This window comes from Monodelphis domestica, chromosome 1 (assembly GCF_027887165.1).
Source record: "Monodelphis domestica isolate mMonDom1 chromosome 1, mMonDom1.pri, whole genome shotgun sequence".
NCBI classification, from domain to species: domain Eukaryota; kingdom Metazoa; phylum Chordata; class Mammalia; order Didelphimorphia; family Didelphidae; genus Monodelphis; species Monodelphis domestica.
Genome location: NC_077227.1, coordinates 117,613,509 through 117,628,700, shown reverse-complemented (window position 1 = coordinate 117,628,700; position 15,192 = coordinate 117,613,509). Strand labels below are relative to the sequence as shown.

General features: G+C 36.3%; 1 protein-coding gene across 4 annotated transcripts in view; it reads left to right on the top strand.

The window, feature by feature from the left end:
• HOMER2 (homer scaffold protein 2) overlaps positions 1-15,192 on the top strand; it is a 160,548-nt gene that overhangs the window by 76,314 nt on the left and 69,042 nt on the right. For all 4 annotated transcript variants that reach the window (XM_007479233.3, XM_007479232.3, XM_016428259.2 and 1 more), the window contains exon 2: positions 9,539-9,695. In XM_007479233.3, coding sequence (XP_007479295.1) covers positions 9,539-9,695 — 157 coding nt within the window. The remainder of the gene's footprint in view (positions 1-9,538; positions 9,696-15,192) is intronic.

Sequence of the window (15,192 nt, the reverse complement as noted above, 5' to 3'; positions counted from 1 at the left end):
AGTCCTTAAACTTTCTCTAATAGCATATTGCCAACTTTTAACCAAAGTCTCATTGAAAAGTCTGTATTCATATTGCTTTATTTTTTCCCCCTAATAAATGAAGAGTCACAAGTTTTTAAAAAGTTCCTTATTTATTTCTGCCTTAATGTTCAGAGAAGCCAGTTTCCTCAATCCAAAACCCCCCAGAGTATTTTCTTTCTTGACACAAAACTACCCTCTGTGACTTCTTTCTGAAGTAGTCTCCTCCTTTTGATTTTTTTTTTTCCTGGAACATGCTTCCCTTCCACTTTTTGGCTTTTAGCCAATCTCTCTGTGAACTTTGGAGTTGGAACCAATCTCTTCTGAGCTGTCTTATATATTTTAGTACTGCGATGATGTCATCCCACTTAGATTTCAGAAGCTAGATGAATGACTTATTTTTATACACAACTACCATAGGCTATATTTGTTTTGAGCATAACATTTTGCACATACAAGTTAAACAAATAGACTTTTCCCATACCATGAAACAAATAAAACAAAATTATAATTTACTTAATTTTAAAACTAAATTAAGCAAAGTATTAATTCACTATAATACAATTTTATGTCTGTATATTTACAGAATCATTTAATTGTAGTGTTTTTATTCAAACACAGCTAGATAACTTTTGGGCATGGCTTTTTATTCAGTGGATCACTACAAACCAACATGATTTCACTGAGTATATGTATGTTATACCAAAATAATTCTATTTCTTTTCTGGACATGATTACTACACTAATAAGGTAAATACTACAGAAATAGTATACTTGGATTTCAGCAAGTCATTTGACAGTCTCTCATATTTTGGGATGAACTATTAAGACCTGGGCTATGCAATAATAGTATATTTACTTGGATTTAGAAGTAATCAATGTCTAGACCAGAGAAAGGCAATTGGTGAATTGATGTTATAGTAGAAGATCTTTGTAGGAATGCTACAGGACTTTGTTTTTGGCCCTGTTCTGTTATCAAGAGATAGTGAAGAAGGCCTCTAGCATGTTTGGGTAGACCACTCCCATCCTACCCATTCATGTAAGAAAGATAGGACCAGCTGGCATGGCCAGTTGCAACTCACATTATTAGAGGCAATTTCTGAATTGATGAGATCACAGACCTTTTTGAATATCTGAGTAGTTCTCGTGTCAATTTCCTGATTGTTCTATTTTACTCTATTTCATGTCATATGTATTTTCTTATGTTTCCCTTAATTATACACCATCTTCTTTAATTTCTTCATTCAGTAACAATTCTTTGATAATAGCCTTTGCTCCTGTCCTCCTTAGGAGTTCCTGGTTGGTTATCTGTTGCAGTCTGTTCACATTCATCATGTACTTCTCTACTGCCTGCTCTGTGATATTTATCTTTAGTTTTTTGGAGGCCAGGGTGTTCCACATCATGATACCATTTAGTAACATCAGTAATTGGGTCATAGAACAGGTTTGTGTGTGTTGTTATGTTATGCAAGGATACTTGGAAGATTTCAATGTATGTGAAAACAGTTCTAAGGTATTGGTGTATTCTGCCAAACCAAATGCCTTTTCATTGGCCAAAAAATAGCAGACTCAATGGAATCTTATATTCTTTATGTCTCAGTTAATTATGAAGTGATTGAATTCGTTGTTGAATATTGCTTGTGAAAGTCCACTTGTCCCTGGAAATATTCTGATCAGGATGTCCTCAGTTTATGTATAGATGACCTTTGTAAAAAAATTTGTGGACATGGGAGAATAGCATATTAAGTTTTCTTAATTGCCTTTTTTCAGTATTAATAAGGTCTGAAAATTTCCCCCCCAGCTTTATGGATCTGTCATCTTTTCCTCTATCACTCCATCCCTTATTTATTGATAGCCAAAATGCCCTAACAATTCTATCACCTACAGCACATGTCATCCATGTGTGCTTGGTGCTTCCTGGCTGCTTTTTCTGTTTTTGTTCTTTAATTTCATTTCTATTCCATTTAAATCATCTTAGGTACTGTGATATTAGGGTCTAAGTATAGTGGTTCCCTATCCTTAAAGGAGAAAGCTTTTTGTTGAAATGATTTTGGCAAATGTTCTCTTCTATTTCAACAAAGTACAAGATAACAATAGTAGAAAAGGAAATGGATTTAACCTTAATTGTTTCATATTCAGTTAATTTACTGGCATTTATAGGTGCTTACTATGTTCCCTATGTTGAATCAGGCACTGGAGATACAAAACAAAAATAAAATGCTGTAATCCCTGCCCTCGTGGAGTTTAGATTTCTATCTAAGGAGACAATAGATACACAAACAAATGTACACAAAGTAAGTAGGAAGGAATTTCAGTAGAGAAACACTAGAAGCAGAGGGAATCAGGATAGGCCTCATGTTGAAGGTAGTTTTTGACCTGAGCTTTAAAGAAAGGGAAGGGTAGTTAGGTTTCAACTGTTACCTGAAATCTAAATTCTTAGGTATATTCCAGTTCTAAATGACTTACTCATTGTCTATGGCTTCTATAGGAAGCTTTTAAACTGTCAAGTTGTGAGGAGTTTTCCCCATCTTTACCTGTAGGTAGACATGTGGAGTTCCCCTAAGTTAAAGGTATATATAATGATCTTCACTTTTTCAGTGAATCAGTGATATGATCAGCATGGGTACTCCCTCTGCCGGTCTATAATATTATATTTAGAAATGGAACACTTCATTCATAAATTTAGCTGTTAAGATGGAAATTAGAGCCTTTTAATATTTCCTTAATTTAATATGTTCAAGGTTCTGGGATTTCATTAGTGCCTATATTTCATCTACCAATTTATATGTATTCCTGCTGTAATGTCACATTCCATACAGTTCATATCTATCACCTTCCAGAGGAGATCTGCCCAATTCACTACACAGCTTTCTTTTGAGTCTTTTAATATGTCAAAAAGAGAGAACCAGCTACCCATCTGTTATTTCTCATTCATGTTCCACAAACAGACTTTTTTAGCCATATGTGTACTCAGTTATATTTTCTACTATGTTCTTTCTTGGTGCAAATCATTATTGGTAGCATACACCCACCATGTGCATTTTTCATTGCCCCTTCAGCCAGTTATAGTCTTGATTTTCCCAAGATGATCATGTTCCATGATTAATAGTTATGTAGCATCACTGAAGAATATTAGGGTTAAAGAAACTAAGTTTTGTTTGAGCTTCTAGGGATTATTGAAAGCATCGCCCAGTTTCCCAAATACAACCAAACTTAATTCTCTAATCAATTTTATCCCAGCTTATTGTCCATCTGCGGCATTTGCCCAGGATGAAATAGATTTGCTAACTAATTCACTGGGCTGATCATCTATTTGCAAGTCATAGTCTAGAGCTACAATTGTTTTTCCATTTTACCTTTTTCAATATGGAAGGTTACACTATTATTGCCCTTTTATTGGTGTCTCTTTTTACCAAGAGGCATTATAGTAATGAGGCTTGGTGCAATTTAATTGCTCATGTTTGTATTCTGGTGATTACAGTTCCTAATGATAAAAAAGGAAGTAATAAGATTATAATGTGGATTTTATCTTTGACTTTTGTTGTTCATTTTTTAGTTGTGTCCAATTCTTTGTAATCCCATTTGGGGTTTTCTTGGCAAAGACACTGGATTTGAACTCAGGAAGATAAGTCTTCCTGATTCTACTCACTGCACCACCAAGCTACCCTTATGAAAGATCAGGGAGCCTTAAAATAACATTTAAAGTTTACCATGTAGGTGCTTTGTGTAATGGGTGGTGTATTATTAGCCTCTTAAGAAGTATGACTTGGGGGGCAGCTGGGTAGCTCAGTGGATTGAGAACCAGTCCTAGAGATGGGAGGTCCTAGGTTCAAATCTGGCCTCAGACACTTCCCAGCTGTGTGACCCTGGGCAAGTCACTTGACCCCCATTGCCTAGCCCATACCACTCTTCTGCCTTGGAGCCAATATACAGTATTGCCTCCAAGATGGAAGGTAAGGGTTTAAATTAAAAAAAAAAAAAAGAAGTATGACTTTGCTGTGGTCATACAACTAGTGAATGTCAAATCTACAAATCCAAATCTACCACCAAGCCAGAGCTCTTTCTGTTGTTCATTCTATGATCAAAAGGGGGAGATTTTGGGGAGAATGGCTGAACAAATTATGATACCTATTGGTGATGGAATACTATTGTGCTCAAAGGAATAATGAACTGGAGGAATTCCATGTGAACTGGAACGACCTCCAGGAATTGATGCAGAATGAAGGGAGCAGAACCAGGAGAACATTGTACACAGAGACTGATACATTGTGGTATAATCAAATGTAATGGACTTCTCTACTAGTAGTAATGCAATGATCCAGGACAATTCTGAGGGACTTATGAGAAAGAATGCTATCCACATCCAGAGGAAGAACTGTGGGAATAGAAACACAGAAAAAAAAAACAAACAACAACTGTTCAATTACATGAGTCGATGGGGATATGATTGGGGACGTAGACCCTAATAGATCACCCTAGTGCAAATATCAATAATATGGAAATAGGTCTTGATCCATGACACGTTTAAAACCCAGAGGAATTGTGCATTGGCTATGGGAGGGGGATTGGAGAAGGGCAGGGAAAAAACATGACTCTTGAAACCAAGGAAAAATATTTTAAAATTTCAAAAAAAATTATGAAAGGGGAAGATTTTATACAAAATACAATTTACTGCTAACCAAAGTAACATCAAATATTGTAGGAAAAAATAATAAATTCTAGAATCCTATCAGATTTAGAGTTGGACAAGTCTTTAGATAAGAGTTCATATACTCTTACTTGAATTATGAAGCACACCTAAAACATTCCCAACAAGTAGTTATCCAACCTGTGCTTGAAGACTTTTCTATTAATAGGGAACTCGTGATTCCCAAGGCAACTTATTTAACTTTAGAACAATTAATTATTAAGAAGTTTTCCTCATGTTGAGCCAAAATCTGTCTCCTTTTATCATACTCCTTGTTCTGCCCTCCAATGGGATGTAAGTGAGAGAGTGTACTAGAACCTCAGTTCTGTGTCTTACTAGCCATACAGACTTGGGCAAAGCACTATAACCTCTGAATCTTAATTTCATCATTTATAAAATGAAAATATATATTCTGCCTGCCTCCCTCATAGGGATATTTAAGGATCAAATGAGATGATTTGAGCCCAAATGCTTCAAAATCTGCAAAGTGTTAAAATGATTAATTGTTAAGAACACTGGTAATTTATTAATCATTTCCTGAAAACAAAGTACTTTTATTCATGATTTGATTGTTGGATTAATGTCTTATACAAATCCTATCCAGTGGTAGCTTTGCACAAAAAAGGCATTCAATAAATGTTTGAATCAAAGAAGAAAGCTAGCTGAAATTGTAATTCAAGGATCAGTGCTCTAGGTTACTGAATAGCCTTAAATACTAAAAGTTTTTGTACTGAAGCCCACAAGCTGTCTTGTATTAAATTCAATGACTACACTTCAATTAGGAAACAGAGAAATATTGCTTAGATGACCTTGAAATTCTCTTCTAGCTCCTAATCTATGCTCCTATAATCCTATAATTAGTTCTTTAGTGAAATTAGTATTTTATAGAAATAAATTTCAATGTTCAATAGTGTTTGTATCACTAAAGCATCATAGCAGCCACAATGCTTTGTGGTCTCTAACCCATAACTACAGAAAACTAGCAGGTGTTATTTCTCAGAATAATCATAAAATTCATCATTTGTGCTGTTCACCAACTCCAATAGACTATTATATTCCAAGATAAAAATTTCAAAATATAAACATTTTAAAAGACAAGATAGTTCTGTAGTGCTTTTGTATTAGCATTAATCAAATAAGAGCACCATCTTTCAAATTAACATTTTAAAAATACTAATCTGCTGACAGGAAGATTTTTGGAACAAAATTTTAAAAGGAGATTTTTAATAGAAACTTTTCCAGGATAGCATACTAAAAGTAGAAGGCCATTAATACCTGCAGATTTATAATTCTAGAGACTTGGGGATTGCTATGACAATCTATGTTCTTTCCACTAGTGACTACTTTGGTTTTTATTGAACTCCATTGGGTGCCTAGCTGCTTTCAGAGGTTAATGATGTATGGCTACAGGGCCAATTTGAAGTATTTTGACTCTTGGGAAATCTAGGTGGGGAGCTGGAAATGAGGTGGGAAGTGGGAGCTGAAAAAATCTGTATTTTGAATTGATTTGCTAATCAGAATTCCATTTACTTAAGATCACTAGAAATAGGAAACTTGAATGGGACCTAAAGAAAGAAGGGACCTTTTAGAATAGGAAAGCAAGCCTGGATGTAGGATAGAGACTTTGGAGAGTCAAAAAAGCAGCATGAATAAATCTAAACAGGGTTAGTTTGGATTCTCCAGATTACAAACAAGATTAGTCCAGTCCAGTCAAATTTCTTTTCATCTAACTGCTTTTCCTCCACTAGAAGAGAGAAAAGACAAAGAGATCAAAGAGGTATTCTAATGTATTTCATGGTTCTTCTTCATTCTTCCTCAATTAATAGTCTGGCAAGATCTCATTATTTCTAGATCTTTTAAGAAATACTTGAGCTGTCAACAGACAACTACAAATGAAATATAAAGTAAATTAATTTGAATGAAGTCTGTGACTTATCAGTTTAATTGAGTCTCATAATGTATAATAATCTTATAGTGAACACATTCCTACTAACATGTCCTTCATTTTAAAGTATTTTACTGAAGATTGTTACTTTTAAAATTCCAGAGTGGACTTGGAGGTTCCAAGGTTCTAGGCCTTCTCCAATGCATATTCCCAAGACTCCATAGAACTTGATCCATCTTTGGGGAATTGAGGCAAAACCTGAAGAGATACATACGTCTCCCCCCAAACCTTGCCCCAGTATTAATTTCTTTATGGGACTTCAGTTTATGAAGTAGTTCCTAGAATAAAATGAGGAGTATGGACCAGGTGAATGCTATGATCCTTTCTATTTCTTAATCTATGACCCTGTATATATAATAAATACTTAATGGATGACTAACTATCAATTTCCTTCTTCAAATGATGCTTTTTACAGAGGAGAAAACTGAGGCCAGCAGTGTTAAATGGGTTAAGTGATTTGCCCAGGGTCACAAAGCTAGTTAAACTCATTGAGAGGAATATTCCCAACTCTAGACCTGGTACTCTATCCATTGTGCCACTTACCAGTCCAATGGCTCTTAATCAAGAATCTAATGAACATTTATTACTCATGTATTTTGTTGGGCCAGATGAGGACTGCATGAGTTATTTTTGCCTTCAAATCCTTTATGATAGAGAGATGTTTGGAGAGACATTTTGTGTCATGAAATAGAGAAAAATTAAGTATGGTTATAGTATAAATTATTAGTATAATAGAAGTTCAGAAAAGGGGGTGGTAGGAAATTGGCCAATATGACAATAAAGGAAAATAGTAAATATTCAAGGGGATGTGGTAAAATTGGGACACTAATGTATTGCTGGTGGAGTTGTGAATGAATCCAACAATTCTGGAAGGCAATTTGGAATTATGCCCAAAGGGTTTTAAAAGATTATATGCCCTTTGATCCAGCCATACCACTACTTGGTTTGTACCCCAAAGAGATAATAAGGAAAAATACTTGTACAAAAATATTTATAGCTGCACTCTTTGTGGTGGCAAAAAATTGGAAAATGAGGGGATGTCCCTCAATTGGGGAATGGCTGAACAAATTGCGGCATATGATGGTGATGGAATACTATTGTGCTGAAAGGAATGATAATCTGGAGGATTTCCTTAAGAACTGGGAGAACCTCAATGAACTGATGCAGAGTGAAATGAGCAGAACCAGGAGAACATTGTACACAGAAAGTGAATCATTGTGGAATAATCCAATGTAATGGACTTTTCTACTTGTAGCAATGCAATAATCCAAGACACTCCTGAAGGATTTATGTCAAAGAATGCTATCCACATTGAGAGAAAGAACTATGGTAGTAGAAATGCAAAAAGAAAACATAGGACTTATCACATTGCTCTATTGCAAAGATGAATACTATGGAAATAGGTATCAAGTGATAAAATTTGTACAACACAGTGGAATTGCTTGTCAGTTCTGGGAGGGGAGAGGGAAGAAGGAAGGGAAATAAAATGAATCATGTAAACATGGAAAAGTATATTTTAAAAAATAAAATAAAGCAAAAAGGGGGTGGAACTCAGTCTGGAAAAAAGGAATTGCCTTGAAATTTGAATAACTGGTAGGCAATGGTTAAGTGGAAAAGAAAGGCATATAGTACTTGTGTGGGAGAAGAAAAAGCATGAGCAAAGGTAGAAAGGAAAGAACATCTAGTGGCAAGTTGGGTAGATAAAGAATTGGTTTGACTGTAACAGCATATTCATATTGAAGAGTAGTAACAAATAAATGTGGACAGGTGGGATAGGATCAGCTCATCAAGGAACTTCAGAAATTAAGTGAAGGTGTTTGGATTTGATATAGGCAACCAAGAAGAAGACAATGGAGTTCCCTATGGAGGAGAATGTATGTAAAAGAAGTGTGGTAGGAAGGTAGTGGTTATGTGAGATGGAGACAGACTATTAAACAAATGGCAAGTTGTATATAAGATGATGAAACCCTAGATAGACTAGGAGATGGGGAGAGGGCAGTGGGAATGAAGAAGGATAGAGAGATTATAAACCAGAGAACTTTGGAAGCCAAAAATATTTTTGTGTATACTCACTGACTATAGAGATAAAGAAGGATGAGTCAAAGATGACTCTTAAGTTTTCAAGCCTGGTGTCTGGGAGAATGGTGGTGCCACTGACAAACAGAAACAGAAAAAGTTGTAAAGAGGAGGGAGAAGGGAATGATATAACCCACAACTGTTCATTGAAGAAAACAAAACATTATATCTTAGGACTGTGGGATTTAGAGCTAGAAAAAAACAATTTAGTCCACCTCTCTCATTATACAGTAAGGAAACAGAGGTCCATAGTAGTTAAATAACTAGTTCAAGGTCATGTCCCTATACTAGAGTTTTTCCTGAGGGTTTGCTTCTCCATATTGGCAGGTGGTTTAAATGGGGATTTGAGGGGAAAAAAACACACAGGATAAGAGATGGATTTGTCCATGACTCATATCTGTAGGCTAAGAGGAAGTGTGGATTTCACCTCCTCCTGACTCCTGTCATTACCTTGTCTTTTAAAGCTCAAGATTATTTTAAAAGGAAAAAACAATACAATTTCTTAATATTATCAATTAACCAACCTAGCTCTGAGCAATTTTACAACCTGCTTAACACACACACACACACACACACACACACACACACACACACACACACCCATGCACACAATCGAGAAACTTCAAAAATATTTTGTTTGTTGTATTTTTTTAACACGGCTTTGGCTTTGTTCCCAGGAGACTCATTAATTCCAGTATTGCTGAAGACAAGCTTCTTTTAATCTTGTTATTATATCGAGTTTTGAAAAAGGAGAGAATATGTCATCTTCCACAAACTCATATGTCTGTTTTTCCTTTTCCTATCTATTCCAGAGAACAACCCATCTTTACCACCAGAGCACACGTCTTCCAAATAGACCCCAGCACAAAGAAGAACTGGATGCCTGCAAGCAAGCAGGCAGTCACCGTTTCCTACTTCTATGACAGCACAAGAAACAGCTATCGGATTATCAGTGTGGATGGAGCCAAGGTAGGAGGGTGTACTAGCATGCCTATTACTTGACTGCTTGTTGATGAATGCCGGTTTACATCAGGGCCCCTTCACTCAGAGGAAGGTGGAAGATGGGGGATATACATAAAGACCACTAGAGTGACTAATGAATATCCAGGAGTATAGTCCCTACTGCAAAGGGATTTTTACCCACTCCTCTATTTAACCTCATTTGACCTACTCCTGACTAGCAAAAGACTCCAGATCCCTTTGTCTGCCTTAGTGCAACGAAGAACTGAACACCTTCTCATATCTGCTGGCCATTGATAGCTCATCTATCACTTGGGAAGAAAAGGTCACCTTAGTTGCAGTTACCTGTGTAACAAAGTTAATGTAATGAATGATCTCATTTCCTTGAACTGAGGCAAAGCCGAGACCCAGGATGGTAGACACATCTTTTATCTTTTGTGTTTAAAAGAGCATGTCCACTAAATTGGTATGCATACTTTCATAAAGCACTGTTTTTGGATCAACTGGATATAACAGCTTTTAACTTGTTCCTTAAAATCACAAATCTGAAGCACATACTTTTTATATAATGTTTCTGTAGAAAGTAATTAAAAAACATCTGAAACTAGGTCCAAGAATTATAGAATCTATATTTCCTGCCCTAAACTCCATCCTGAGTATCAATTCTATAGTCCTTTTGTCTGTTAGATAGTTCTACTTAGCCTACCACATCAAATCTAACATATCTAAAACTAACTTGTTATCCCTGTCCTTCCCTATTACGTATGTAATCACAAAAATACTGTTTTTCTCATTCTTGACATTCTCTATTTCTGTGTTTCTAGTCTCTCAGACTTGAAAATTGGAGGTTATTATTGAATCTTGCTTCTTTTTCACTCAATAAATACTTAGTCGCTAAGCCTTTGAAGTCTTTCTTCAAAATGCCTTTCATTTCTTCTCTTTTGATTCCTGTTACTACCACCATAGTCTAAACCTTTACTCTCTCATGGTTAAAATCTCCTAACCAGTTTCCTCCCCTCCCTGTTCCTATTCCATTTCCAGGTCATCCATTATACCACTTTCAGATGAGTTTTTCTATAACATTAGCTAACATAATCATGTCTAAGCAGTTTGAGCTGGTGTTGAGGGTACATAACAAGTGTTATTGCAGGCAATGTTTCCCTGTCCAATTTGAGAATGGGACATTATTTCAGTAAACTTATTTGAAGGTCTTCTGGGTTAATAATAGATCCCAATCTACTGTTTGGTGCTATTTGCCTTAAGACATAAATTCTTCAGTTACAGAAAGTTTTGAGGGCCTATGTACCTAGCTGGGTGTCATTAAACGCTGAAGGATTTGAAAGAATAAACAAAACATTTATTAGTTGCTTGAAATATTTAAAGCATTGTGTTAAGTGCTGGAGATCCAAACAGAAATGCAATACAGTCCCTGCTCTTCAGGAACTTGCCTAGATTCTGTAGAAGGTTTTAGTTGCAAATCAGATGGAAAGGTCTCATGGTTCTTAGGTTACAGCAGCAAAGCACTTGTGTTAATGCCTCTTCTTTAATGATATTTCCACTGATAAAGTCATATTAATTTCCAATGTGGGACTATTTGACAATGCCAAGGACTTTGATGACAAGAACTTTCTTTTCTGGGTTTCAGTAGCTATAACTGTTAACATCTGCAGGAGCAGTTGCCAGGCTGCATCTGTCTATACAGGAATTGCCTCTCTGGATGATATTTGAGGACTCTGGGCTACAAGCTTTGCTATTCCAATGGCTCTTGGGTTCAGAGTTCTGGGTTCACTCCATTGAGGTCTGAAGGGAAATCTTGGTCAGGGTGTTGGCAATTGTCTGACCAGTCTGGTATATGCCACATTCAATCTGTGTGGATAGAATTTGCTCCCCAGGACTCTCTTACCCAGCATTCCATTTGCATACACACATAGTGTTTACACTCAGTGTGAGCACACAAATGGGATTCTGGGTAAGAGAGTCCTGGGGAGCAAATTCTATCCACACAAATCTCTCCTTCTAGGTGCCTTGCTTGCCTGTCCTGAGTTTGGAAGTTGCTTGGCAATTGGTGGAGATGCTTTGCTCATTCTGCTCAGGAATCATATCCTCCCATGATGGCTTTGATGGGCTGATCTAGAAGGAGGACCAAATCCTTGTTTGAATCCAATTCAAACAAATCCTTGTTTGAATGTTGATGGTAGTTGGCCAGCAATTGTCACTGATGGTAATGAGGAATGTAAATCTCGCTTTACAGTGATTTATCCCCTCAGTGTTTCTTGTGGCTAGAAGCAGGTCTATGGTTTGGGTAGTATTGCTATTCCCCAGGTTCTTGGGTTCAAGGGCTTAGCCTGTCCATTAAAGTCTTAAGGAGAAATGATGGTCACAATAGTGATGATAGTGGTGTTTGGATTTGCTTGGCACAAACTGCCTCCTGTCTCTCCTACAGGGGATCTTGCTGCTTCAGCTTAGCCAATTTGGCTCTTTTGCAAGTGCTTTCTCTGGTGGTGGCCTTGAGGACTGATCTAGAAGCACTACCAATGGTCTGGGAGATGTGGCTATGATCGCTGTGGAGTTGTGACTGGAAGTGGCTCTGGTGGTTTGGGAGGCAATGCTATTACCAAGAAAGAAGTATAAGATAGGGGTGAGGTCTTCAACGTATTTGTAAAAACATGTTCCTTTTTTCTTCTGTATTACTCTTTCCTTGTCTTTTTATAACCTTCTTCCTTACATGGTTTGAATCGTAGAATCATATAAATATAAAAAGAGCCTTAGAGATAATCCTGTTCAACTTTTTCACTTGAAAGATAGGGAAAATGAAGCCTAAAAAGATGAGATGAATTTGGCTAATTAATTAGCTAAATAGTGATAGCACTAAATTGAAAACTCAAGTCTCTTTAGTCTTATTCTGATTTATTACTCCTATATGCCATGCTACAACTTGGGTGTATAATGAAAATTTTCCTGATGTTAGATCTAAAGGGCTGTGATGATATGATGTGGATTTAAAATGTCACAAAAATTTAGTGTTGGAAGGGAGCTTGCTGGATTATGCCCAGGAAGAGGCAAACTAGCCCCCCCCCCCTTTTAAACTTTCTCTTGAGATTGTTGGTTGATCATTAAACTCCAAATCATTTCACTTCTCTATGAGGTTGAGCTCAACCCTCCTGGGGTGTCACCAAGCCATTTTGAGTAGAGGTAGTGAGTCAGGATGGCCTATTTTCTTCCATTAACAGCTAATCCTGTTAGTTCATCTACTACCCCTGAGATGCGTTTGTACTTGTAATTTGGAGTGTTGTGCTATTAAGGGATGTATTGGACTTAATTATAGATAAAAACTACTTTCCCAGAGAAAGTACTTCAGCCTTGTTAGCTGAGCTATTAGAAGCTTGGTGAAGTGTTAGTGACAGTATAACTGTATAGATAAGGGCCTTCCATATACAAAGACAGTGGTGAGCAGGGTAGAAATTAGTCCAATCCAGAAATAAGGGAAATCATCTTGAGGCTCAAATAGTCAACTTGTTAGGCACTAGTAGGAAGAGAGTATACATCTCAAGGGACAACACAAAGCTAAAAGATAGAACTATTTGTGTTGCAGTTCATTAGAATAAGATTTTCTAAATATTGACTGGAAATCTGGGAGTCACTGGAGTAGTGGTAGGGAGTGATAGGGAGATAAAGGATTGAACCTTATACCTACCGAAATTTACTAGGGGGGCGAAGCTGGGTGGCTCAGTGGATTGAGAGCCAGACCTAGAGACTGGAGGTTCTGGGTTCAAATCTGGCCTCAGACACTTCCTAGCTGTGTGACCCTGAGCAAGTCACTTGACCCCTATTGCCTACCCCTTAATACTCTTCTGCCTTGGTACCAATGCACAGTATTGATTCCAAGATGGAAGGTAAGGGTTTAAAAAAACAAACAAACAAACAAACAAAAAACCTTACTAGGGTACACAGTGGAAGGGTCTGACTGTAATGAAGTATTATTAATTAATAAAAATGCTTAATAATAAGAGAAATGCAAGCCAAAACAACTTTGAGGCTCTACCTCATGTCCATCCAATTGGCAATGATGATGGTAAAGGAAAATGACAATTGTTGGAAGATCTGAGACGCCTGGCACACTAATGTACTATTTGTGGATCATTGAATTTATCTGACCATTATGGAAAGCAATTTGGAATAATGATAGGAAAACATAACATTTTCTTATCCTTTGCCCCAGGTATCTTATTCTTAGGTATTTACTCTGAGAACATCAACAACAGAAAAAAAATGTTCCAAATACACTAAAATATTCATCAAGGTACTTTTTTGGGGGAGGATAATCAAGAATTGGAAATCAAGTAGTTGCCCTTTTATTGGGAAATGGCTAAACAAAATGAGGTATATAAATAAAATGGTATAGTAATATTTTCTAAGAAATGATGAGTATAAGAATTCAGAGAAGCATGAGAAAATTACATGAATCAGTGAAGTATGTAGTAAGCAGAACAGGGAAAATTATATGCAAACTGATTGCAATAATATTATGAGAAAGAATAGAAGAAAATGCAAATAATCACTATGCAATAATTATAATAATCAAGCTTTGGATATGAAGATGAAATGAGAGAATACACTTCCCTTCCTCCTTTACAGAAATGGTTTTGAGGACTATGGACACTAAACATTGCATTTATTGTCAAATGTAGTTGATGTATCTGTAGTTCCAAAAAAAACTACTTTTTTTGTGTTGCCTTTTTTTTCTGATAGACTACTTTTTTCCATTTCTTTAAATATATATATACATGTATATTTACAATTTTAAGTGGTAGCCTTGTAGGAATGGAAGAAAGAATGTCTTCTGAAGTGAAGGTGATGTTAGAAACAAAGAATATATAGAAAGCTTAAAAAGACACGTTAATTGTAATGTAATTGTAACCAATGGAAAAATGCAAGTTCAGGCACAAATGAGTTGCAGCTTATTTACTAATTCCACTTTGTTCTGTCTTCTGAAACCCATTAAAATGTAGACTTCTTGAAGGAAGGAACTTTTTTTGTATCTGTATCTTGTATCTGTATTTCTATCTTCAGTGCTTTAGATAGTGTCTAAAGGATAGATAGAAGGTGGTTAATAAATCTTTTTTCATTTGTTCATATTATAACTGTTGTCCTTCACAATCCCATTTAATCTGATTTGTCTCTCTACTATTTTATTAAATTGCTCTCTCTAAGGTTACCAATGAGTTAATTCTTTCCAAATCCAGTGGCTCCCCCCCCCCCCCATTCTATTTGTCTTAACATCTTTGTTACAGTTATCACTGTTGACCAACCCCTTCCTTGAAAGTCTTTCTTTCCCTTTGGGACATTGTGCTATTTTGATTTTCTTCCTACTTCTCCAACTCTTGTTTCAGGTTCTCTTTCCAACCCCTTAAAAGTGTTACTATTCTTTAGGGTTCAGCCCCTTATTTCTTTCCAAATCCTCTTCCATGGGAAGATTTTCTACTTTGATGGCTTCAGGGATTACTTT